The sequence below is a fragment of the Ammospiza caudacuta genome, chromosome 33 (genome assembly GCF_027887145.1).
Source record: "Ammospiza caudacuta isolate bAmmCau1 chromosome 33, bAmmCau1.pri, whole genome shotgun sequence".
Lineage (NCBI taxonomy): Eukaryota > Metazoa > Chordata > Aves > Passeriformes > Passerellidae > Ammospiza > Ammospiza caudacuta.
Window position 1 is genome coordinate 3,954,163 of NC_080625.1, and position 27,271 is coordinate 3,981,433.

Consider the following 27,271-nt stretch of genomic DNA (forward strand, 5'->3'; position numbering starts at 1 on the left):
TGTTTAGCTTTTAGGCTGCATTCCTTTTATCCTTGCCCTCACTGTCCTTTAGGCACACACACAGGCACACAAATTTCGACAGTTCTGGGTTAATTTCTGGTTTGATTGCCTGGATTCTGTTTGGTTTTGTTGTTGCTTTGTTTCCTTGCTGTGCCTCAAGTGTCCAGTCAGGAGCAGAGTGGCTCTTGCCAAGGAACTTTGTGCTGCTGTTGGTTAATATTAAATCTGGTTTTTGCTGCTCCCTTGCCAGGGGTTTTTCAGCGCTCTCAAGCCCTCCTTGGTAACAGGGTGAAGGAGCCCTGGCCCAGGCTCTGGCCCTGGGGGACACGGGGACGCTGCCGGGGGGTCCCTGTCCCCCTGTGCCACCCCCCGTCCCCGTGTCAGGCCCTGGGGTCGATCTCGTGGAACATCCTCTGGGGGAGGCTGCGGGGCCGGGGGCGGGGGGACCCGGGGGGACAGGGGACCCCACTGTGCACGGGCAGGGTTGGACTGCTCTGGGGGAACTGTGAGGGGGGCCGGGGCAGAGTGACCTCCCCAGGGACCTCACACAGGCCCTGTGATGTCACACAGCCCCTGTGATGTCACACAGACATCCTGTGATGTCACACAGACATCCTGTGATGTCACGCTGCCCCCTGTGATGTCACACTGCCCCTGTGACGTCACACCACCATCTGTGATGTCATACAGGCCCTGTGATGTCACACAGTCATCTCTGTGATGTCACAGATCCATCTGTGATGTCACACAGCCCCTGTGATGTCACACAGCCATCTGTGATATTACACTGCCATCTGTGATGTCACAGCCCATGCTGGGATGTCACGAATCCCCCTTGTGATGTCACAGAGCCAATGCTGGCATATCACTCTGTGATGTCATATGGCTGCCTCCTGGGATGTCTCAGAAGACACTGTGATGTCACAAACTCACCCGGTGATGTCACTGCATGTTCTCTGATGTCACAGACTGCTCTGTGATGTTACTCAGACACCCAGTGGTACCACAACCCACTCTCTGATGCCACAGAGCCACCCTCCATGATGGCAGAGTCTGGTCTATGATGTCACATCCCACCCTATCATGTCACAGCCACCTCTGTGATGTCACAATCCCCTCAGTGATGTCACACAACCCTCTATGTGATGTCACACTGCCACTCTGTAATGTCCCTGCACATACTTTGACCTCACTCCCTGCTCTGTGATGTCACAGAGTCCCCTCTATGATGCCATAGCTGCTCAGTGCCCTCACACAACAAACTCTGTGATGTCACGGCCCAATCTGTGACCTCACACAGCCCACTCTGTGCTGTCACACAGCCCCTTGCTGACATCCCAGCTGCTCTGTGCCTCTATGACACAGCCACAGAGGTGCTGCTGTGACACAGCCCCCTCGGGGACATTCCACAGCCCCTGCCAGTGCTGAGCCCCTGTGAGCTCTGTCTGTGCCCTGCTGGTGTCCCTGAGGGGCCCTGGCAGTGCCCCAGCCCTGCTGGGCTGTGCACAGGAGCTGCTCCTGGCCAGAGCTGTGTCTCTGCAGCGCTGCCCTTGCCAGGAGCTGCCTCTGGGCCAGGAGCCCGGCCCAGCTCAGCAGCACAGACACAGCACAGGGACTTCAATGACCCTCTGGGGCTTTGGTGCTCTTTGCATCAGACCCAGTCCCTCAGAGTGGGCTAAAAGAACTTCTCAAGAGCTCAAAGTGAGATTGAAACACTGAATTTGCTAGAAGATTTAATGGGTCTCACTGAGGGACAGGACTGAGAAAGTGTCCCCAGGTTCCAGAACACTGGAGGCAGTGATGGCAGCTGGGGACACCAAGGCCAAGGTGTCTCTGTGCTGAGCACACCTGGATGTGTTTGAGGAATGCCAAGGGCCGAGGCCTGGGCCCCAGCCCCTGGCCAGGCAGATGCTGTCCCTCCCTCCTTGCTCAGGGCTCTTCCCGGGATGGGCACTGGCATGTGGGGATGTGCAATGCCAGGGACAGGAGCATGGGGCGGCCCCTGCCAGGGTGCTGAGCAGGGACAAGGAGGCAATGAGGTCCCAGCCCTGCAAGGGTCACTTGTCCCCTCCTCGTGGCCTCAGGCCCAGGCCCAGCAGCCATGGCCAAAGTGCTGCCCATGTTGGCTCTGGCAGGGCTGTCTTGCAGCTGCTGCCCATCCCTGTGCCCTGTGCAGCCCAGGCTGTCCCACGGTGTCCCTGCCCTGTGCCTCTGTCCCTGCAGGCTGTTGGCATCCCCCGGCTGCCCCACCTGGCTGGGCCCTTCCTTTGCTGACAGCTCTGCCTCCTGCCTGCCTCTGCCTGCCCACACAGAGCCTTGGGCTGCTCCAGGCTCCTGCTGGGGACGTGCTGCACCACAGCCCTGCCCTGGGAGGGAAATTCCTTTCTGCTGGTGCCAGTCTGGGCCCCCCCAGCTGCCCTTGGCATTAATTCTTTCTCTCTCTGGCTGTTTTCCACTATGGCAAAAGGATCCACCATCCCTGAAACCTCCCTTTAAACACTCTCATGGCTCTGCTCCACTGTCCTCAGTCTCCACCCCACTGAGCAGAGCTCCTTTGTCCTGTACAGCGCTCATGTGCCCAAGGCCTCCAAACCCCACCTTGGGACATCCACAGGGGAGCGGCCTTGCAGCAGAAAGTGCCCGGAGAGCCCAGAGCCAAAGAGTCTCTCCCCTGCAGGCGCTGCTGCTCCGGTGCATTGAAACATTTCCAGTGCTGGCTGTTCCTCATCCCACCCAAAAGAAGCTGATGGTTGGATACTGTGGGAGAATTTCTCTCAAGTTGAGCCTGGCAGGGGGTTCTTGACAGGGAGAAGCTGCTACAAGAAATACCCTGATGCCTCCCCCAGGCTCTGTGTGTTGCAACGCTCTTGGCCTTTCTTGATGCTTCTCAAATGAAAAGAAATTCCTGGGGCAGCAGCAGCAGCAGGATTTGCCTCTCACCAGAAAATACTGTTACATCAGTTGGTTTTCCAGTCCATCCAGCTCTTACAGTGGCTATCCCGGCATGTGTCCAAACCCTAAAGATGTTCATATCCCCAAAGGGTGACACAGGGTTTTTCCTTTTGTTCAGACCTGGAAGCCTTTGAGGTTTACAAATAGAAGGGGGAGTAATTGCAAGGTGCTGTACTGTATTTAGAGTGGTCTTTTAATAAGCAATAAAATTACAGATGCACCATGATAGGAAAATAACTTGCTGCAGGAAAAATTCCTCAGGATACCTGGTTATTCTCAAGATCTATTGCTGTCATTTAGTAGGGAAAGACGAACAACAAGCCATGTGTGAATAACAACAGATTAATGTTGTGCTCTCTTCCTGAGTCTGCTCCCAAAAGATGTGGGATTGACAAAGAGAAAGGAATTTTAAGAGCAGTTTTGGTAATTTCAGAGAAAGTTTAAAAGGGAGAAGGGATTGGGGTGCTGAAGAGGCTGTCATTACCTATCCTTGTCAGTGCTGCCTATTGTAGCAAACATGAGCAGTGTGCCCTGCTGGTGTTTAGGTGTTCTGAGTCCCTCAGCTGTGAGTTGGTTGCCGTGCTGTCCTGCCTGGGGCTTGCTGCATGTGCTGGCACAAAGAGCTCGGGCCCTTGATGAAAACGACCACAACTGTGATTTACTGGGCGCACAGTAAAAGGGATCAAATTCAGGTTTGATCTGGAAAATGCTTCTTCCCTGTCAGGGCAGTGAAGTCCTGGCTGCACAGGTTGTTTAGAGAAACAGAGTAAATCAAGTTTCAGAATTCTTCCTTTCTGTCCCATTCCTATTCCATAAGCCCAGGTTTGGTTTTCAGAGTGCCACCTTGTCAGCTGGCTGCCGTTTGTGTCCTGCTTTCTCTCCTGCCTTCCTTTGTCTGCTCCTTTTCCCTTCCAGGGTCTCTCTTTACCTGTGGCAGCTCCTGGCCAAAGACCCTCCCCTGATTTTATTTTTTCCTTCCCAATCCAGGTGCTCAAACAGCCCTGGATGAAGTTCTGGAGGCTGGCAGTGAAATGTCTGTGTAAGATCTTGCTGCATTTGTGTCTTGGCCCCTTCGGAATTTGGCCTCGAAGGGCAGGAGCATCTTTTCCTTGCTGGCAGCTGGAATTGCAGCCCATGGCAGCGAGTGCCAGAGATGTCAGAGGGCGATTGCTGAGGCTGCCGGGGCGCTGCTCCTGCCGTGCCTGCCAGGGGAGCTGTGCAGGGCAGGGCCAGGCTGCAGCAGCTGGCTGGGCTCCCCGAGCAGACAGCAAAGGCGGCTTTGCTGCACATTCTGCAGCTGGGAGCAGAGGGAAGAAGGGCAGGGAGTCCCTGACAGAATGCTGGAATGTTGTGCCTGGAAGGAACCTGCCCACGGTTCCATCCTGGATTAAGGTGCCATGAGGGAGAGGGGCCTCTGCCCCAGTGAAGGCACAAATGAGACCATAGGAGAACAAAACCAGATTGTTTTGTTCATGGATTCTATTGAACGAGAAATGGGATCTCGGGAGATCGAAGTGCGAACGAGGTCTTGGCGAGACAGAGCTCAGGAGACGATCAGCTGGAAGCGGGCGCTTTTTAAGGTCCTTTCCTGCATTCTGGGATTCCGGAAGACGTGACGCCGTTTTTGGGTTGCAATCCCCCTTCAGCGCTGCTGGCGTTTCCCCGCTGGGTGTAGGAGCTGTGGAGCTGCAGGAAGAGCTCCCGGCAGCGCACGCGGCCCCCGAGGTGGGCGCAGGCCATGAAGACGCCGCCCAGCTTGCGGTGCAGGGCGTAGCTGGGCTCGGGGGGCGGCCCCAGGCGGCCCCGCAGCATCCGCGGCAGCAGCCCCCGCACCCCCCGCGCCGTGCCCTGAGCCCCGAAATCGAACGGCTGGGAACCCCAAAAAGGCTCCCCCAGCAGCAGCACGGCCTGGACGTGCAGGGACTCCATGGCCTGGGGAAGAAACAAAATTTGGGTCAGGAGGGACGGGAAAATCTGGGGGGAAGAGGTAAAAAATTGGGGGGCAAACCCCCAAAATTTGGGGGTGAGAGACCAAAATTGGGGTGAGGAAACCCTAAATTGGGGGATACCCCAAAATTAGGGCGAGGAACCCGAACATTTGGGATGAGGAACTCCAAAACTGGGGAACAAAACCCCAAAATTGGGGGGTGAGAGAGCCCAAGATTTGGGGTGAAAAGGAAACACAAACTTTGGGGGAAGGAACCCCAAAATTGGGGGGGTGCAAAACCCCAAAACTGGGGCAAGAGAAATCCCAAAATTGGGGCAAGAGAGTCCAAAATCGGGAGGGCAAAACCCCAAAATTAGGAGGGTGAGGAAACCAAAAATTGGAGGGGGAGTACCCTCAAAATCAGAGGGGAAACCCCAAAATTAGGGTGTTGGGACTGTGAATGTTTGGGGGTGAAGAACCCCAAAACTGGGGGGCAAAACCCCAAAATTTGGGGTGACAGAGACCAAAATTGGGGTGGGGAACCCCTAAATTGGGGAAAACCCCAAAATTAGATAAAAGAAATCCTAAAATTGGGGTGAGAATGCACAAAACTGGGGTGAGGAAGGACCTGAAATTGGGAGATCCCAAAACTGGGGCAGAACCCTGAAACTGAGGTGAGAAAGCCCAAAATTGGAGTGAAAAACCCCAAATTGGAGTGGAAAACCCCAAAACTGGGGTGACAAGACCAAAATTGGGATGAGGAACCCCCAAATTGGGGAACCCCAAAATTCGGGGTGGAAGAGACTCAAACCGAGGTCAGAAAGAACCAAAAAATGGAAAGACCCCAAAACTGGGGGTGAGGAGAGAACCCCAAAATTAGGGAAGGAAAAAGCGCCAAAACTGGGGGGTTTTGATGCCAAAATTGGGGTGAAAGTGGCCTAAAATTGGGCAAAACCGGCCTCAAAATTGGTTTTTTTTTGAAGTGGTCTCAAAAAAATTGGTGGTTTTTTTTGCCCCAAATTCAGGGGGTTTGCCCCAAAATTGGGGAACAGAAGAAGCCCAAAACTGGGGTGAAAAGGGCCCCAAAATCAGGTTTTTTTCCCCAAAATCAGGGTAAAAGTGGTCTCAAAATTGGGGGTTTTTGCCCCAGAAATGGGGGAGGGAAAAGGCTCAAATTTGGGGGTTTTGACTCCAAAATTGGGGTGAAAGGGGCTTAAAAATTGGGGGGTTTGACCCCAAATTCAGAGGGTTTTGCCCCAAAACTGGGTTTTTTTTGCCCCAAAATGGAGGAAGGAAAAAGGACCAAATTGGGAGAAATAGGCCCCAAAATTGGGGGTTTTCCCCCCAAATTTGGAGAGTATTGGCCCCAAAATTGGGGTGAAAGGGGCTCAAAAATTGAGGGGTTTTGCCCCAAAATTAGGGTGATAATTGAAGTTTTGGTCCCAAAATTGGGGGGTTTGGCCCCAATTTTTTTTTTGCCCCAGAATTGGGGAAGTTAAAAGGCCTAAGATTTGAGATTCTTTGCCCCAAAATTTGGGAAACAAGAAGGCCCAAAATTGGAGGGTTTTTACCCCAAAATTTGAGGGGGTTTTGCCCCAAAATGTTGGGATTTTTGCCCGTTCTCACCGGGGACTCGAAGCCTGTCAGGAATTTCAGCTCCCGGGATTTGCTCAGGATTTTCTCCTCGTCCCTGTCAGCCGCAGCCCGAATCACCTGGAACCCCAAAATTCTGATTTTTTACCCAAATTTCTGGGTTTTACACAATTTCCAGATTTTATTTCTGGGTTTTTTCCATCAAAATCCCCTCAAAATCCTCATAAAATCCCCCAAAATCGCCCCAAATTCCCCATTTTTCCCATTTCCCTCCTTTTTTCCCCCTTTTTCCCAGTTTTCCTCCCATTGTTTCCCCTTTTTTTCCATTTTGCGCCATTTTTTCCATTTTACCCATACTTTCCCCATTATTCACATTTTTTCCATTTTTTCCCCAATTTAAAAAATTTTTTCTGTTTTTCCTGTTTTATCCCATTTTCCACTTTTTTCCAATTTTTTTCCCATTTTCCAAATTTTTCTCCTGTTTTTTTCCAGATTTTTCTATTATTTTTCCCATTTTCCCCCTTTTCCCCCCATTTTTCTCCCATTTTATTCCCAATTTCCCCAATTTTTCTCAAATTTTGCCAATTTCTTCCTATTTCTCCCTATTTTATTCCATTTTCCTGTTTTCCCCCACTTTCCCCTTTCTTCCCATTTTTCCTGTTTTTTCCCATTCTTTTCCCATTTTCCCCTCTTTTTCTAATTTTTTCCCATTTTCCCCATTTTTTGCTTTTTTTCCCATTTCTTCCTGGGTTTTGCCCAATTTTTCCTCAATTTTTCCTGTTCTTTCCCAATTGTTCCAATTTTCCCTTAATTTTCCCCCATTTTTCCCATTTTTTTTCATTTTTATTTTTTCCCATTTTCCCCAATTTTTAATTTTTATTTTTTCCCATTTTCCCCCTTTCCTCCCCTTTTTCCCCAATTTTTCTGAAGTTTTAAATTTTTTCCATTTTCCAGGGTTGTTTTTCCCCATTTTCCCCAATTTTTCCCCCATTTTTTCTCTTTTTTTCTTCTTTTTCCCAATTTTTCCCCACCTCGATGTAGAGATCGGTGAATTCCTTCTCGAAGCTCCGGCACGCCCCGAAATCCAACAGCGTCACCTGGGGGACAAAACCTCCAAAAATCCAAATAAATCCCCAAAAATACCCCCAAAAATTCCCAAATTTGGGGGATGGGGAGGTGGTTGGACTCTCCTAAAAAAATCCCCCAAAAATTTGCCCCAAATCCTAAAAAAATCCTAAAAAACAAAAAAAAAAATCCTGAAAAAAATTCCAAAAATGCCTAAAAATTCCCCCAAAATAAAAAAAAAATCTTCAAAAAAATCCCCAAATATCCTCAAAAAATCCACCTGAAACCCCAAAAAGGTCCCCAAAAAAATCCTCAAAAAAAAAAAACCCTGAAAAATCCTGAAAAAATAAAAAAAATCCCCCAAAAATCCTGAAAAAAATCCTGAAAAAAATCCTTAAAAATTTACAAAAAACCATTCTCAAAAAGTCCTCAAAAATTCCTAAAAAATCCCCCAAAAATATCCCAAAAATCCTAAAAAAATCCTCCCAAAAATCCTCAAAAAATACAAAAAAATACTCAAAAAACCCCCTCCAAAATACTGAAAAATATCCCCAAAAATCCTTGAAAAAATCCTCAAAAATACCCCAGAAAATTCTTTAAAAAAACCCACAAAGTCATGAAAAAATCCTCAAAAAAATCACAAAAAAATCCCCAAGAAAATCCCCAAAAATCCTCAAAAAATACCCAAGAAATCCTGGAAAAATTGTCAAAAAAAAAAAAAAAATCCCCAAACAATCCCCCAAAAGTTCTGAAAAAAAAAAAAAAAAAAAAAAAAAAAAAAAAAAAAAAAAAACCACCAAAAACAAACAAAAAAAAAAAAAAACCCAAAAAAATGTCCCCAAAAAATCCTGAAAAATTGTCCAAAAAAATCTCCACAAAATTCTCAAGAAATTCCAAAAAATTCCTGGAAAAATCAAAAAAATCCTGAAAAAATCCCCAAAAAATCCTCCAAAATCCCCAAAAAAGTCCTCAAAAAAAACCCCAAAATTCTTTTTAAAAATCCCCCAAAACCCTGAAGAAAAATCCCAGAAAATCCTGAAAAAATAAAAAAATACCCCAAAAATCCTCAAAAAATCCTAAAAAAAAAAAAAAAAAAAAAAAAAAAAAAAAAGTCCTCAAAAATCCTGGGGAAAAAAATCCCCCAAAATCCTGGACAAAAATCCCTAAAAATCCCCTTGAAATCCCATTTAATTCCCCTAAAATCCCCTAAAACCTCCCCAAATCCCCCTAGAATTCCACAAAATTCCTGAAATTGGCCAAAATTCCGATTTTTCTTGCTCACTTTGTGCCGCTCGGGGTCGTAGAGGAAGTTGGCCCAGTTCGGGTCGGTTTGCATGAAGCGGAACTGGAAAAGCTCCTGCAGGCAGAGCCGGAGCAGCTCCGTGCAGATCTGGGCGGGAAAGGGTTAAAGCTGGGGAGCAGGGGCACTAAAAGCCCCAAAAAACTGAAAAAAATCCCCAAATTATGAAAATTCTGTTTAAAAACCACCAAAAAATGCAGTAGAAATGCCACAAAATCCCCCAAAATTTCTCAAAAGTTCCTATAAAACCTTCACAAAAATCCGCCCCCAAAATCCCTCCAAATAAAAAAATCCCCAAAAATTCCCATAAAACCTCCACAAAATCCCCCCAAACAAACCCCCAAAACTTCCCCCAAAATCCCCCCACTAAAAATCCCCAATCTCCCCAAATCCCAAATTCTCCCAAATCCCCAAATTCTCTACATTCCAACCCAAAAAACCCTAAAAATCCCCAAAAATCCCCCAAAATTCCCCATAAAAATGCCCCCCAAAATGCCTCCAATTCCCTCCAAATTCTCCCAATTCCCCAAATTCCCCAAAATGTCCCTAACAAACCCAAAATCCCCCCTAAAATCCCCCAAATTTCCCAATCCCCCCAATAATTCCCCCAGAAAATCCCAGATCCCCACAAATCCCCTAAAATCCCCCAAACCCCCAAAATCCCCTAAAAAAAATCCCTAAATCCCCCAAAATCGCCCCAAACACCCCAATACCCCTAAAAACCCCCCAAAATCCCCCAACACCCCCCCAAAATCCACTCCCAAAATTCCCCCCAAAAATCCTCAAATCCCCCCAAAATCACCCAAGCCCCCCCAACCCCTCCCCAAAATCCCCCCAAATTCCCCCAACCCCCCCAAATCACCTCCCCAAAACACCCAAAAATCCCCCTAAAAAAACCCAATTCCCCCCAAAATCCTCAACCCCGCCAAATCATCCCAAAAATTCCCCCAAAAATCCCAAGTAATTCCTCCAAAATCCCCCAACCCCTCCCCCCAACAAATCCCCCCAAAATACCAAAAATCGCCCCAAAATCCCCCTAAAAAAATCCCCCTAAAAAATCCCCCAATTTCCCCAATTCCCTCTAAAAATCCCAAATTCTCCCCACACCCCCGGTCCCACCGCTCCTGGGGGAGGCTCCGGCACCGCCCCAAGACCCCAAAATCCCCCCAAAAATTCCCCCAAATCCCCAAAATGTCCCCAACCCCCCAAATCTCTAAAAATCTCCCCCAAATCCCCTCTAAAAATCCCCCAGAAAATCCCCCCAAGTCCTCCCCAATCCCCAAAATTCACTCCCAAATCCCCTCCAAAATCCCCCTAAAAATCCCCTCAAAATCCCCCAAATATTCCCCAAAAATCCCCAAATACTTCCCAAAATCCCCTAAAAAATTCCCCAACCCGCCCAAAAATTCCTCAAAACCCGCAAAAATCCCCCAAAAAGTCTCCAAAAATCCCCCTAAATATCCCAAAATCTCCCTCCAAAATACCAAAAGTCCCAAACCCCCCCAAATCCCCAAATCCCCCCAATTTTGGCGCCCCTCGTCCCCACCTGCTCTCTGCTCTCCTGGGGGGGCTCCGGCACCACCCAAAGACCCCAAAATTCCCCCAAATGTCCCCAAACCCCCCCTAAAATCACCCCCAAACCCCCCAAAAATCCCTCCAAATTCCCCCTAAATCCACACCCAAAACCCCCAAAATCTCCTCAAAATCGCCCCCAAAACTCCCCAAATTCTCCCAAATCCCCAAACCCCACACAAATCTCCCCAAAAGTCCCCCAAAGAACCCAAATCCCCTCAGCCCCTCAAAAACTCCCAATAAACTCCCTTAAAAAAACCCCAAAATCCACAAAAATCCCCCAACCCCGCCCAAACCCCCCTAAAAATCCCCCTAAAAATCCAAGATTCGCCCCCTCGCGAATACCAAAATACGCCCCAAAATCCCCCTAAAAATCACAAAAAATCCCTCCAAAATCCCCTAAAAAAATCCCTAAATCCCCCCAAAATCCACAAAATCCCCCCAACCCCACCCAAACCCCCCTAAAAATCCCCCTAAAAATCCAAGATCCGCCCCCTCGCGAATACCAAAAATCCCAAAATCCACAAAATCCCCCCAACCCCGCCCAAACCCCCCTAAAAATCCCCCTAAAAATCCAAGATCCGCCCCCTCGCGAATACCAAAAATCGCCACAAAATCCCCCTAAAAATCACAAAAAATCCCTCCAAAATCCCCTAAAAAAATCCCTAAAGCCCCCCAAAATCCACAAAATCCCCCCAACCCCACCCAAACCCCCCTAAAAATCCCCCTAAAAATCCAAGATCCGCCCCCTCGCGAATACCAAAAATCGCCCCAAAATCCACAAAATCCCCCCAGCCCCGCCCAAACCCCCCTAAAAATCCCCCTAAAAATCCCCCTAAAAATCCAAGATCCGCCCCCCGCGAATACCAAAATACGCCCCAAAATCCCCCTAAAAATCACAAAAAATCCCTCCAAAATCCCCTAAAACCCACCCAATGTCCCGCCAAAACCCGCTAAGGAACCCCAAAGTGCCCCAAAACCCCTAAAAAGCCCCAAAACCCCCCGGAATCGCCCGAGGCCGCGCGGGCGGCGCCGCCCCCACCTGATCGCGCCGCTCCTGAGGGAGGCCCCGGCAGCGCTCCAGGGCCGCGCCCCGCCCCCACTCGGTGCAGAGCACGCGGCGCGCGCTGAGCGCGGGAACCACGGCGGGCACGCGGAAAAAGCGATCGGAGCCCAGCAGGGACCTGGGAAACCCCAAACACACCAAAATGGCGGAAAGTGGCGGAAAGTGGCGGAAAATGGCGGAAAATGGCGGAAAGTGGCGGAAAATGGCGGAAAATCCCTTCGAGTCCGGCCGAAACCCCGAGAAAACCCACCCAGAAATGGCCCCAAAGTGCAAAAATCCCTCCCGGGAAAAAGGGGTCGGGACTCAGGAGGGACCTGGGGACATCCCGAAATCCCAAAAAAATCCCGAAAATTTCAAGTGAAAATCCCCCAAATCCCATGAAACTGGCAAAAAAAAAAAAAAAAAAACAACAAACAAACAAACAAAAAAAAAAAAAAACCCCACAAAAACCCAAAAAACTGGCAAAAAACCCAAAAAACCCAAAAAACAAACAAAACCCCCCCCCACAAAAAAAAAAAAAAACAAAAAACCAAAACAAACCCCCCCCCCCCAAAAAAAATCCCAACCAAAAAATCCACTCAGAAATGGCCCAAAAGTGCAAAAATCCCTCCCAGAAAAAACTCAGGAGAGACCTGCGACAATCCCAAAATCCCCAAAATCCCGAAACATTCCGAGTGAAAACCCCAAAAATCTCGAAAAAATTACATAAAATTCGGCCGAAACCCCGAGAAAACCCACCCAGAAATGGCCCCAAAGTGCAAAAATCCCTCCCAGGAAAAGGGGTCGGAACTCAGGAGGGACCTGGGAACATCCCGAAATCCCAAAAAATCCCGAAAATTTCAAGTGAAAATCCCCCAAATCCCATAAAACTGGTAAAAAACAAACAAACAAACAAACAAACAAACAACACCCCCCCCCCCCCCCCCCAAAAAAAAACCCACCAAAAAATCCACCCAGAAATGGCCCAAAAGTGCAAAAATCCCTCCCAGGAAAAGGGATCAGAACCGAGCAGGGACCTGGAACAATCCCAAAAACCCCAAAATCTCTGAAAATTCCAAGTGAAAAATACAAAAATCTCGAAAAAATTCCACCAAATCCGGCCAAAACCCCGAGAAAATCCCTCCCAGAAAAAGGGGTCGGAACTCAGGAGGGACCTGGGAACATCCCGAAATCCCAAAAAATCCCGAAAATTTCAAGTGAAAATCCCCCAAATCCCATGAAACTGGCAAAAAAAAAAAAAAAAAAGAAAAACCCAAACAAAAACCCAAAACCCAACCAAAAAATCCACCCACAAATGGCCCAAAAGTGCAAAAATCCCTCCCAGAAAAAGGGGTCAGAACCAAGAGCAGGGACCTGGAACAATCCCAAAACCCCCAAAATCCTGAAAGATCCCACAAAATTCCACCAAAACCCCCCAAAAAATCCACCCAGAAACTGCGAAAATTGCCCCAAAAGCCCTCCCAGAAGAAGGACTTGGAACAGAGCAGGGATCGGGGAGCACCCCAAAAATCCCAAACCCCCGAAAAATCTGAAACACAAATCCCAAAAACTCCCAAACCCCCAAAATCCAAAAAAACTCCCAAAAAATCAACCCAGAAATGGCCCAAGACCTCAAAAAGTGCAAAAATTGCCCAAAAAATCCAACTTGGAAAAAGGGGTCAGAACTCAGGAGTGACCTGGAAAAATTCAAAAATCCCCAAAAATCCCAAGTGCAAATCCAAAAAAATCTGGGAAAAAAACCCCCAAAAATCCATGAAAACCCCCAAAAATCCACCCAAAAATCGCCCCAAAAACCCCATCTGGAAAAGCCCAGGAGGGCGCTGGGAACACAAAAATCCAAAAAATCCCAAATCCCAAAAATCCCCCCAAAAATTCCATAAAAGCAGATGAAAATCCCAAAAAATCCACCCAGAAATGGCCCAAAACCTCCAAAGGTGAAAAAATCACTCCAAAAATCCAACTTGGAAAAAGGGGTCGGAATTCAGCAAGGATCTGCAAAATCCCAAAAATTCCAAAATCCCCAAAAATTCCAAGTGAAAATCCCAAAAAATCCAGGAAAAATCCACCCAGGAATGGCCCAAAACCTCAAAAAGCGCAGAAATTGCAAAAATCCCCAAAAAATCCCTCCCAGAAAAAGGGGTCGGAACTCAGGAGAGACCTGGGGACATCCTGAAATCCCAAAAAATCCCAAAAATCCCAAGCAAAAATCCTCCCCCCCCGAAAAAAATTTGTGAAAATCCCCCCAAAAAATCCACCCAGAAATGGCCCAAAAGTGCAAAAAATCACCCCAACCCCCCCTCCCCCAGAGAAAAAGGGGCTGGAACTCAGGAGAGACCTGGAAAATCCCAAAAATCCCAAATCATCCCAAAAATTCCGAGTGAAAATCCCAAAAAATCCGTGAAAAAACCCCAAAAAATTCAAGAAAATCCCCCAAAGATCCACCCAGAAATGACCCCAAAAGTGCAGAAATGGTCCCAAAAATACAACTTGGCAAAAGGGGTTGGAATTCAGGAGGGATCAGGAAAATCCCAAAAATTCCAAATCCCAAAAAATCTTGAGAATTCCAAGCGAAAATCCCAAAAAATCCACCCAGAAAGGGCCCAAAAATGGCAAAAATTGCTCCAAAAACCCCACCCAGAAAGAGGGGTCAGAACTTAGGAAGGACCTGGGAACATCCCAAAAAACCCAAATCCCAAAAAATCCCAAACCCAAATCCCAAAAATCACCAAAACTTCCATTAAATTCCATGAAAACCCCCCAAAAATCCACCCAGAAATGTCCTAAAAAATCACAAAACTCGCCCCAAAAACCCCACCCAGAAAAAGGGGTCAGAGCCCAGCAGGGATCAGGAACATCCCAAAATCCCAAATCCCAAAAATTCCAAGGAAAAATGAAAAAAATCCCATAAATCTGGCAAAAAAACCCCCAAAAAACCCAAAAACCCCCAAAAAATCCACCCAGAAACTGCAGAATTCATCCCAAAAACCCTCCCAGAAAAAGGGGTCAGAACTCAGAAGGGACCTGAGAACATCCCAAAAATCCCAAATCCCAAAAAACCCCAAGAAAATTCCCTAAACCTGCCCCAAAATCCCCATCAAATGCCCTAAAACTGTCTTAAAAGTGCCCCAAAATCCCCTAAAACTCCCTTAAAACTCCCCTAAAATTGCCCTGAAATCCCTTCTAAAATCCCCTAAAACGGCCCCAAAATCCCCCAAAATCTCCTAAAATCCACCAAAACATGCCCCACAACTGCTCCAAAATCCCCTCTAAAATTTCTCTAAATCTCCTAAATCTGCCCCTAAAATGCCCCAAAATCCCCTAAAATCATCCCAAAATCCCCTCTAAAATCCCCCAGATCCCCCAAAATTCCCCTAAAATTTGCCTGAAAACCCCCTAAAATTCCCCCCCAAAACCCTAAAACTGCCCCAAAAAAACCCCCAAAACTCACCCCAGAAATTCCCAAAAAGTCCCCAAAACCCCAACATTCCCCTAAAATTCCCAAATCCCCCCAGATTTCCCCGCACCCCCTGGAATTTCTGGGTGATCTGGGCCTCCCTCGCGCAGCAAATCCCCTAACCTGCCCCAAAAGTGTCCTAAAACTGCCCCTAAATCCTCTAAAACTGCCCCTAAATCCTCTAAAACTGCCCCTAAATCCCCCCAAATTCCCATAAAACTGCCACGCAATCCCCTACAAATTCCCCCAAAACTGCCCCAGAACTGCCCTAAAAATGCCTTCAACCTGCCCCTAAATCCCTTAAACCTGCCCCAAAATCCCCCATAAAATTCCCCCAAAATTCCCAAAAATGCCCCCAAAGTCCCTCCCCTAAACCTGACCCCAAATCCTCGAAAATCCCTAAAATCCTCCTAAAAGCCCCCAAAACTGCCCCAAAATCCCCTAAAACTGCCCCAAATCCCCTAAAGTTGCCCCAAAATCCCCCAGAACTCCCCCTAAAATTCCCTCAAAAATCCCCTATAAATTCCCCTAAAATCCCCAAAAGCTGCCCCATAATTCCCTCTAAAACCCCCAAAACTACCCCAAAAGAATCCCAAAAATCCCAAAAAACCCCAAAAGGCCCCAAATTTGCCCGAAGTGACCGGAATTTCCGTGTGCTCTGGGCCTCCCTCGCGCACTCGTGCTCCAGCTCCAGCTCCCGCTGCAGGGTCTGAAATCCCCCAAATGCCCTAAAACCGCCCCAAATCCCCTCTGAAATCCCCCAAAACCTGCCCTGAAAGTGCCCCAAAATGCCCTAAAACCGCCCTGAAATCCCCCTAAAAATCTCCTAAAGGTGCCCCTAAAATCCCCCAAAATCTCCCCAAACCCCCAAAAATTGCTCCTAAGTTTGCCCCTAAAAGCCCCCCAAAATCCCCTGAAATCCCCAAAAGTGCCCTAAAATGCCCTAAAACTGTTTTAAAACTGCCCCAAATTCACCCCAAAATCCCCTCAACCTGCCCCTAAATTTCCTAATTCCCCCCCAAAAACTGCCCCAAAACTGCCCCTAAGATCTCCTCTAAAAACCCCAAAATCCCTCTAAAATTCCCCTAAAACTGCCCTAAAATCCCTCAAAACCTGCTCTAAAACTGCCCTGAAATGCCCTAAAACTGCCCCAAAATCTCCTAAAATCCCCCCAAATCCCCTAAAGCTGCCCCAAAATCCCCTCAAAATCCCATAAAGCTGCCCCAAAATCCCCCCTAAAATTCCCCCAAATCCCCTCAAAATTCCCCTAAAGCTGCCTTAAAATCCCCTCAAAAATCCCCTTAAAATCCCCTCAAAAAGCCCCAAAATCCCCCGTAACTCCCTCTAAAATCGCCCCAAAACCCAAAAAGGATCCCCAAAACCCCAAAAAGCCCCATAAATCCCCAAAAAGCCCCGAAGTTGCCCAAACCCACCGGAACTTTTGTGTGCTCTGGGCCTCCCTCTCGTAGTCGCACTCGAGCTCCAGCTCCCGCTGCAGCGCCCGCAGCGCCGGCGCCGCAAACAGGCCTGGGAACAGCGGGGATGGGGAATAAACAACAGGATTGGGGAATAAACAACGGGATGGGGGATAAATAACGGGGATGTGGGGAATAAACAACGGGATGGGGGATAAATAACGGGATTGGGAATAAATAACGGGATTGGGAATAAACAACGGGATTGGGGATAAATAACGGGATTGGGAATAAATAACGGGATTGGGAATAAACAACGGGATTGGGGATAAATAACGGGATTGGGGAATAAACAATGGGATTGGGGAATAAATAACGGGATTGGGGATAAACAACGGGATTGGGGGAATAAACAACGGGGATTGGGAATAAATAACGGGATTGGGGATAAATAACGGGATTGGGGAATAAATAACGGGATTGGGGATAAATAACGGGATGGGGGATAAACAACGGGATTGGGAATAAACAACGGGATTGGGGGATAAATAACGGGATTGGGGAATAAATAACGGGGATTGGGAATAAATAACAGGATTGGGGATAAATAACGGGATTGGGGAATAAATAACGGGGATTGGGAATAAATAACAGGATTGGGGATAAATAACGGGATTGGGGAATAAATAACGGGATTGGGAATAAATAACGGGATTGGGGAATGAATAATGGGATTGGGGGAATAAATAACGGGATTGGGGAATAAATAACAGGATTGGGGATAAATAACGGGATTGGGGAATAAATAACGGGATTGGGGGATAAATAACGGGATTGGGGGAATAAATAACGGGATTGGGGAATAAATAACAGGATTGGGGATAAATAACGGGATTGGGGAATAAATAACGGGATTGGGGAATAAATAACGGGATTGGGGAATAAATAACGGGATTGGGGAATAAATAACGGGATTGGGGATAAATAACGGGATTGGGGATAAACAACGGGATTGGGGAATAAACAACGGGATTGGGGGATAAATAACGGGATTGGGGAATAAATAACGGGATTGGGGAATGAATAACGGGATTGGGGGAATAAATAACGGGATTGGGGAATAAATAACGGGATTTGGGGGATACATATAATGGGAATTTGGGGGAAATAATGGGATTTTTGGGAAATAAATAATGGGATTTTGGGAAAAATAATGGGATTTTGGGGGATACAAATAATGGGATTTGGGGGAAATAAATAACGGGATTTTGGGGAAATAATGGGATTTTGGGGGAAAAGAATGGGATTTTGGGAAAAATAATGGGATTTTGGGGGATACGAATAATGGGATTTTGGGGAAAATAATGGGAGTTTGGGGAAATAAATACTGGGATTTTGGGGGATAGAAATAATGGGATTTTGGGGGAAATAATGGGATTTTGAGGAAAATAATAATGGGAATTTGGGGGAATAATGGGATTTGGGGGAAATAATGGGGATTTGGGGAAAATAATGGGATTTTGGGGAAATAAATAATGGGATTTGGGGGAAAATAATGGGATTTTTGGGAAATAATGGGATTTTGAGGAAATAAATAGTGGGATTGGGGGAAATAAACAATGGGGTTTTGGGGGAAAATAGTGGGATTTTGGGGGAAAATAAATAATGGGATTTTGGGGGAAATAATGGGATTTTGAGGAAATAAATAATGGGATTTCGGGGAAATAAATAATGGGAATTTGGGGGAATAATGGGATTTTTGGGGATATAAATAATGAGATTTTGGGAAAAATAATGGGATTTTGGGGGAAAAGAATGGGATTCTGGGAAAAATAATGGGATTTTGGGGGATGGAAATAATGGGATTTTGGGGAAATAAATAATGGGATAATGGAAAAATATAGTGGAAATTTGGGGGCGGGAAATAAATAATGGGATTTTGGGGGAAAATAGTGGGATTTTGGGGAAAATAAATAATGGGATTTTGGGGGATGTAAATAATGCGATTTCAGGAAACAAACAATATGATTTTGGGGAAAAATAATGGGAATTTGGGAAAATATAGTGGGAATTTGGGGGATAAATAATGGGATTTTGGGAAAAATAATGGAAATTTTGGGGAATGAAATAATGGCATTCTGAGGAATAATTAATGGGATTTTGGGGAAATAAATAATGGGATTTTGGGAAAATATAGTCGGAATTTGGGGGGGAAAATAGGAATTTTGAGGGGAAATAGTGCCCAATAAATAATGGGGTTTCTGGGGGATGTAAATAATGGGAATTTTGGGGAAATAATGGGAATTTGGGAATAAATAATGGGGTTTTTAGAAAATATAGTGGGAATTTGGGGGAAAAGAAAAGGAATTTTGGGAAAAACAGTGTAATTTTGGGGAATTAAATAATGGGATTTGGAGGAAATAATGGGACTCTGAGGGATAATTAATGGGATTTTGAGGAAAATAAATAATGGGTTTTGGGGGGAAAATAGTGGGGATTTTGGAATAAATAATGGGAATTTGGGGGAAAATAAAGGGATTTGGGGCAATTAAATAATGGGATTGGGGTAAATAATGGGAATTTGGGGAAAAAAAGGGGAATTTGAGGGGGGAAATGGGGATTTGGGGGAAATAAATAATGGCATTTTTGGGAATTAAATAATGGGATTTTGGGGGAAAAATAACAGGAATTTGGGAAAACATAGAATGGGATTTGTGGAAATTAAATAATGGAATTTGCGGAAAAATAAGGAGAATTTGGGAGAAATAATGGGAATTTGGGGAAAATAGAAGGATTTGGGGGAAACAATGGGGGTTTGGGAATTAAATAAGGGGATGTTGGAGAGAAAGGTGGGATTTGGAGGGGGAAAATAATGGGAAATTGGGAATTAAATAAGGGAATTTTGGGGAAAAATAATGGGGTTTTGGGAATAAAAAAGGGGATTTTGGGGAAAATAAATAAAGGGATTCGGTGAATTAAATAATGGGATTTTGGGAATAAATAGTGGGGTTTGGGGGGAAATATAATGGGATTTTGGGGAAATAATGGGAATTTGGGGGAAAAGGGGAATTTGGGAAAATAATGGGAGTTTGGGCATAAATAATGGGATTTGGGGGAGAAAGTGGGGATTTTTGGGCTAATTTTGGGATGATTTCAGGTGATTTGAGGGAATTTGGGGTGATTTTAGGGTGAATTTGGGTTGATTTTGGGGTGATTTCAAGCTAATTTTGGGTTGATTTTGGGATGACTTGGGTTCATTTGAGGTGATTTGGGGGTGATTCTGAGGTGACTTGAGGTGATTTTGAGTGTTTAAGGTTATTTGGGGCTAATTTTGGGTGATTTGGAGTGATTTTAGGGTGAATTTGGGGTGATTTTCAGGTGAAATTGGATTGATTTGGGGGTATTTTGGGTGATTTTAGGTGGTTTTGGGCTAATTTTGAGGTGATTTTAGGGTGAATTTGGGTTGATTTTGGGGTGATTTCAGGTAAATATTGGTGGGTTTGGGGTGATTTTTTGTGATTTTGGGTGATTTTAGGGTGAAATTGGATTGATGTGGGGATATTTTGGGGTATTTAGGTGATTTTAGGTGATTTTGAGTGTTTTAGGTAATTTTGGGATGATTTCAGGTGATTTGAGGTAATTTTGGGTGGGTTTGAGGTTGATTTGAGGATATTGTGGTGATTTTATACAATTTTGGATGTTTTAGGTGGTTTGGGGCTAATTTTAGGGTGATTTGAGGTAATTTGGGGCGATTTTAGGTGATTTTGGGCTAATTTTGTGGGGGTTTGGGTGATTTTGGGGTGCTTTGGGTGCTTTTGGGGTGTTTTGCGGTGTTTTTGGGGTGCTTTTGGGGTGATTTTGGGCACCTTTTGGCAGCCCTGGTGTGATGCTCAGCAGGGTCAGGAGATTTTCGACGTCGCTGCCGATGCTGCGGGCGACGCCCGGGTACTGCAGGGACACCAACACGGAAACTCCTGCCCAAATCCCACCCAAATTCCCCAAATTCCAACCCTTGAGTCCATATTCCAGCTTCAGTTCCCAAAACTGCAGCCCAAATCCATCAGTTTGGGCCTGAAATCCAGCCCAAATTCCCAAATTCTTGCCCGAATTCCCACTCAAATTCCCAAAATTCCAGCCCAAATTCCCAGACTCCCACCAAAATTCCCACCCCAATTTCCAAAATTCTTTCCCAAATTCCAGCCCCAATTCCCCAAATTCCTGACCCAGACTCCCACATTCCCACCTAAATCCCCAAAATTCCCGCCCAAATTCCTATCCCAGAACCCAAATTCCAGCCCAAATTCCCAAATTCCAGCATCAATTCCTGCCCAAATCCCCAAATTCCAGCCTCAGTTCCTGCCCAAATGCCCAAAATTCGCGTCCCAATTTCCCAGATTCCCACCCAAAAAAATTCCCTAAAAATCCCAAAATTTCCCCTAAAATTTTAAAGCCCCAAAAATTCCCCAAAAATCAAAGAAAAAAAAATCCTCAAAATGCAAAGAACATTCCCCAAAAATTCCCACAAAACCCCCCAAAATTTCCAAAACATCCCCCCCAAAATCCAGCAAAATTCCAAAAAAATCCCCCAAAATCCTCCAAATTTCCCCAAAACTGCCCAAAATTCTCCAAAATTCCCATTTTTTCCCCGTTTCCCACCTGCACCTTGATGGCCACGGGGGTCCCGCAGCGCAGCCGCCCCCGGTGCACCTGGCCCAGGGAGGCAGCGGCCACCGGAACCTCCTGGAACTCCTGGAGCTGCTCCCGCCAGCCCCGGCCCAGCTCAGCGTCCAGAACAGCCTGGGGAGAGAATTCCCAAAAATCCCAAAGAATTCCCAAAAAAAATCCTCCAAAAAAACAGATAAAAATGCCCAAAATATGGCAAAACAGCCCAAAAATCCCATAAAAATCCTATAAAAACCCCATTAAAACCCCCTAAAAAATCCAAATCCCAGGAATTCCATGTCCAGGATGGACATGGGGGGAAAAATTCCCAAAAATCCCCAAAATTCCACAAAAAATTCCCCCAAAATTTCCAAAACTCTGGGTGAATATATGGCCAAAATCCTATGAAAATCCTATAAAATCCCAAATTCTGGAATTCCTGGAGCTGCTCCCGACCCAGCTCCGTGTCCAGGATCAGGGGATCCCAAAAAAATCTTGATAAAAAGAGCAAAAATATGGGAAAATACCCCAAAATCCTATAAAAACCCCATAAAAACCATACTAAAAAGTCATATAAAAACCCCATAAAAATCCCAAAAATTCCTTAAAATCCTACAAAAATCTCCCCAAAATCCTGTAAAAACCCCAAAACCCCCCAGTCTCGGTTTCAGGGTTTTTGGGATTTTTGGGGTTTTGGGATTTGGGGTTTTGGTTTTTTGGGGGTTTTGGGGTTTGCGGTTTTTGGGGTTTTAGGATTTTTCTGGTTTTTGGGGTTTGGGATTTGGAGGTGTTTGGGTTTCGGGGTTTTTGGTGTTTGGGTTTTTTGGGGTTTGGGGATTTTTCTGGTTTTGGGGTTTGTATTTTGGGGTTTGTGGTTTTTAGGATTTGGGGTTTTGGGGTGTTTAGGATTTGGGGTTTGGGGTTTTGGGGTCTGGGCTTTGGGGTTTTGGAGATTTTTGGGGTTTGTGGTTTTGGTATTTTGTGGGTTTTGGGGGTTTTTGGTTTTTCGAGGGTTTGGGATTTAGGATTTTGGGGTTATTGGGGTTTTGGGGTTTGGGGGTTTTTGGAATTTGGAATTTTGGGGTTTTGGGAATTTGGCGTGTTTGCAATTCGCGATTTGGGATTATGAGCGTTTGGGGGCGTTTGGGATTCTGGGGTTTTGGAGATTTTGGGCTGTTTTGGGTTTGGGGGATTTTGGGGTTTGGGGGATTTTGGGGTTTGGGGTGTTTGGGATTTAGGATTTTTGGGCTTTGGGGCTGTGTCACTCACCCGGCTCTGCCAGCCCGGCATGGGCTCCGCGCTCTGCCTGAGCCGCGCCAGCAGCGGCTGCAGCTGCGGGGGCAGGAGCTCCGCGTCTGGGGGAGAGGGGTTTGGGGGGAAAGGGGATGGGGGACCCCAAACCACCCCAAATCCCACCCCAAACCACCCCAAACCACCCCAAACCCCACCCCAAACCACCCCAAATCCCACCCCAAATCCCACCCCAAACCACCCCAAATCCCACCCCAAACCACCCCAAATCCCACCCCAAATCCCACCCTGCAGCTGCGGGGGCAGCAGCTCCGCGTCTGGGGGGAGAGGGGGTTTGGGGGGGTTTGTGGGGGTTTGTGGGGATTTATGGGGTTTTTTTGGCATTTTTTGGGATGGGGTTGGGGGGAAAAGGGGATGGGGAACCCCAAATCCCACCCTGCAGCTGCGGGGGCAGCAACTCCGCGTCTGGGGTGAGAGGGGGTGTGTGGGGGTTTGTGGGGATTTATGGGATTGGGGGGGAAAAGGCGATGGGAGACCCCAAATCCCACCCCAAATCCCACCCTGCAGCTGTGGGGGCAGCACCTCCAAGTCTGGGGGATTTAGGGGATTTTATGGGGTTTTATGGGGTTTTGTAGGGTTTTATGGGATTTTTGTGTGGATTTTGGAATATTTAAGGGATGGGAAACCCCAAATCCCACCCCAAATCCAACCCTGCAGCTGTGGGGGCAGCAGCTCCGCGTCTGGGGTGAGAGGGGCTTTGGGGGGGTTTGTGGAGGTTTGTGGGGGTTTATGGGGTTGGGGGGAAAAAGGGGATGGGAGACCCCAAATCCCACACCAAACCACCCCAAATCCCACCCCAAATCCCACCCTGCAGCTGTGGGGGCAGCAGCTCCCAGTCTGGGGGATTTTATGGGGTTTTATGGGGTTTTATGGGGTTTTAGGGGGGATTTTGGGATATTTAAGGGATGGGAAACCCCAAATCCCACCCCAGATCCCACCCTGCAGCTGCGGGGGCAGCAGCTCCGAGTTTGAGGGATTTAGGGGATTTTATGGAGTTTTAGGGGATTTTATGGGGTTTTAGGGGATTTTATAGGATTTTAGGGGATTTCACGGGATTTTAGGGGGGATTTTGGGATATTTAAGGGATGGGAGACCCCAAATCCCACCCTGCAGCTGCGGGGCCAGGAGACCCAAATCTGTGGGGTTTAGGGGGGGATTTTTGGGGTTTTTAGGGGTTTTGGGATGTTTTTTTAAGGTTTTTGGGGTATATTTGGTGTATTTTCATGGGGTATTTTGGGAGTAATTTTGTTTGTATTCGGGTGTTTTTGGGGAGGTTTTGGGGTATTTTAGGGGAATTTGGGGGGCATTTTTGAGGTATTTTGGGGGTGTTTGGGGGTATCTTTTGGGGTATTTTGGGAGTAATTTTCTTTGTATTTTAGCGTTATTTTGGGACATTTTTGGGGTATTTTTGGGGTACTTTAGGGGTGTTTGAGGGTAATTTTCTTGTATTGATAAGGGTATTTTTTAAAATTTTTGGGGTGGGTTTGGGGTATTTTGGGGTGATTTTTAGGGTATTTTGAGAGGGTTTTTTGGGTATTTTTGAGGGGATTTAGAGGTATTTTTGGGGTAATTTTTTTTGTACTTTGGGGATATTTTTGGAGTATTTTTTGTATTTTTGTGGTGGTTTTTTGGGTACTTTTGAGGTATTTTTAGGCTCTCACCTGCCATGCTGAGCAGCTGGCCCACCTTGAGGGGTTTTGGGGTATTTTTGGGGATATTTTTGGGGTATTTTGGGGGCATCTTACAGGCATTTTTCTGCATTTTGGGGGGTATTTTTGTGGGTTTTTTTTTCATATTTTGGGGGTAGTTTGGGGGTATTTTAGGGTCTCACCTGCCATGCTGAGCAGCTGCCCCACCTTGAGGGGTTTTAGGGGTGTTTTTGGGGTATTTTAGGGGTGTTTTGGGGTATTTTAGGGTGTTTTGGGGTATTTTAGGGGTGTTTTGGGGTATTTTGGGGTGCTTTGGGGTCTCACCTGCCATGCTGAGCAGCTGCCCCACCTTGAGCGCCGCCCCCCGGGCCCGGCTGAGCGCGGCCACCAAACGCTCAGCGCTGCCCTCGGACAGGGCGGGAGCTGCGGGACAGAGACCCCAAAATGGGGAGGGGACCCCAAAATGGGGATCCCGAAATTGGGGCGGGAATCACAAAAATGGGGAGGGGGAACACAACATTTGGGATAGGGACCCCAGAACTGGGGTTGGGGACCCCTGAACGGGGGAGGAGACCCCAAATTGGGGTGGGGATCCACAAATTGGGGTGAGGGACCCCCAAATTGGGATGGGGACCCCCAAAACTGGGGAGGGGGATGCCCAAAAATGGGGATGGGGAACCTGAAATTGGGGATGGGGACACCAAAACCGGGGATGGGGATCCCGAAAATGGGGGTGGGAGACCCTGAAATTGGGGATGGGGACCCCCAAAATGGGGAGGGGGACCTCCGAAATGGGGCTGGGGGAAATTTGGGATGGGTGAGACCCCAATTGGATCTGGGGGATTTGGGGAAGATTTGTGGGGGAATTTGGGGGGCATCAGACCCCAGTTGGGTCTGGGGTCTCAGGGGGGATCTGGGGATCAGCCCCGGTTGGGTCTGGGGTCTCTCAGCTCTCTCACTCACCCTGGGGCCGGTCCTGCCCCCGCAGCCGCGTCCGGGCAGCCTTGGCCAAAGCCCCCAGCCCCAATTCCAGAGCCAGACCTGAGGGGGACTCCAAACACTGAGAGACCCCAAAAACGGGAACCCCCAAAAGCCCCCAGAGCCAGACCTGGGGACACCAATGGGGGACCCCCAAATCCCAGTGACCCCCAGTCCATCCCAGTCCCCCAACTGCCCATTCCCAGCCCCTTCCTTCCCTCCCAATTCCCTCCCAGTGCTCCCAGTTCCCACATTCCCCATTCCCAGTCCCTCCCAGTCCCTCCCAGTTCTCCAATTTCCCACTCCCAATGCTCCCACTCCCTCCCAGTGCTCCCAGTTCCCATTCCCAGTTCCCCCTAATCCCTCCCAGTCCCCTCCCAGTTTCTCCCAGTCCATCCCAGTTCTCCAGTTTCCCATTCCCAGTCGATCCCAGTCCATCCCAGTTCCCTCCCAGTTCCCTAATTCCCCATTCCCAGTCCCACCCAGTGCTCCCAGGTCCCCAATTTCCCTTTCCCAGTCCCCTCCCATTCCCTCCTCATCCCCTCCCAGTATATCCCAGTATATCCCAGTGCTCCCAGTCCCTCCCAGTATATCCCAGTGCTCCCAGTACCGGCCATGCTCGCTGCCCGCCTCACTCTCCCCACGGGCACCGGGCGCCCCCGGCCCCGCACGGCGACCTTTGGGGGGGGCACAGAGTGAGAGACCCCCCAAAATACCGGCACCCCAAAATCTGGGACCCCAAAAAGAGCCGGGACACCCCAAAATCGGGGAAATCCCAAATACCGAGATCCCAAAATTGGGGAGACGCAAAATACCGACACCCCAAAACCCGGGACACCCCAAAATCGGGGACACCCCAAATACTGACACCCCAAAATTTGAGACACCCCTAAAATCCAGGGCACCCTAAAATCCGGGACCCCCCAAAATCTGGGATCCCCAAAATCGGGGACGCCCCAAAATCGGGGACCCCCCAGGTCTGGAACATCCCAAAATTCGGGAACCCAAAAATCTGGGACTCCCAAAAATCTGAGGACACTCCAAAATCGGGGACCCCCCAAAATTTGGGACACCTCAAAATCCAGGATCCCCAAATCTGGGACATCCCAAAATCCGGGACCCCCAAATCTGGGAAACCCCAAAATCGGGGACACCCCAAAATCCGGGACCCCCCAAATACCAAGACCCCAAAATCAGGGACCTCAAATCCAGGACCCCCCAAAATCTCGAAGCTCCAAAATCCAGGACATCCCCAAATCGGGGACACCCCAAAATCGGGGGACCCCCGAAGCTGGGGCACCCCAAATCAGGAACCCCACATCCTGAACACTCCAAATCCGGGACAGCCCCCCAAAATCCGGGACCCCAAAATCCAGGACCCCAAAATCTGGAACCCCCAAATCCAAGGCCCCCGAACAAAGCCCCGCGCCCCCTCTCCAATTACCAGGGCTCTGCCAAAACAGAACCAGGACCCCCCACAAATACCGGGACCACCCCCCAAATTCTGCTACCCCCCCCCCCAATAAAAGGGCCTGGACCCCCCGGAATATCACGACCCTTCCCCAGAATAGTGGGAACCCCCCCAAATACCGAGACCCCCCCTAAAAGAGCTGGGACCCCCCCAAATACTGGGACTCCTCCAAAAAAGGGCCCGGACCCCCCCCCCCCATAAATACCGGGACCCTCCCAAATACCGGGACCCCCCCAAGTACAGATCCAGGGCCCCCCAAAATACTGGGACCACCCCCCAAAAAAAGGGGCAGGAGCCCCCCAAAATATCGGGACCCCCCAAAATATCGGGACCAGCCCCCAAATTCCGGGACTCCCTCTCAAAAAAAGGGCTGGGACCCCCCCAAAACGATCATCCCCCTCCCCCAAATCCGAGACCCCCCCCCAAATGCCAAGAACCTCCCAGAAAGGGCCGAGACCCCCCAAAAATTGTCGGGAACCCCCCCAGATACAGGGAACCCCCAAAACAGGAGCTAGGACCCCTCCCCAAATACCCGAACCCCCCTCCCCGCAAAAAGGGGCCGGGACCCCCCAAATATCGGGACCATCCCCCAAATTCTGGCACCCCCCCAAAAAAGGGCCAGGATCCCTCAGATACCGGGACCCCCCCTCCCCAAAAATGTCCGGGAACGCCCTCCCCAAAATACTGGGGACCCCCCCAAAACCAAGGACAAGGACCCCCCAAAATTTCGGGACCCCCCAAAAGAGCCAGAACTCCCCCCCAAAAAAGTCCCAAGACCCCCCCAAAAGAAGGGCCAGGACCCCCCAAATTAATGGCACCATTCCCGAAATTCCGGGACCCCTCCCCAAATAAAGAT

General features: G+C 48.1%; 1 protein-coding gene across 1 annotated transcript; it reads right to left on the minus strand.

Annotated features, from left to right (window-relative positions):
- Positions 1-3,119: 3,119 nt before the first annotated feature.
- On the minus strand, positions 3,120-25,561 carry LOC131570169 (atypical kinase COQ8B, mitochondrial-like). The gene is made up of 14 exons (XM_058822513.1): positions 25,555-25,561; positions 24,930-25,007; positions 24,291-24,389; positions 22,693-22,722; positions 22,545-22,574; positions 22,276-22,361; positions 21,001-21,141; positions 20,211-20,292; positions 16,363-16,456; positions 11,452-11,593; positions 8,820-8,927; positions 7,504-7,569; positions 6,506-6,592; positions 3,120-4,884 (listed from the first exon to the last, which is right to left on the minus strand). The coding sequence occupies exons 1-14, from the start codon at positions 25,559-25,561 to the stop codon at positions 4,528-4,530; spliced, it is 1,407 nt and encodes a 468-aa protein (XP_058678496.1). The 3' UTR covers positions 3,120-4,527.
- Between the last annotated feature and the right edge of the window lie 1,710 nt (positions 25,562-27,271).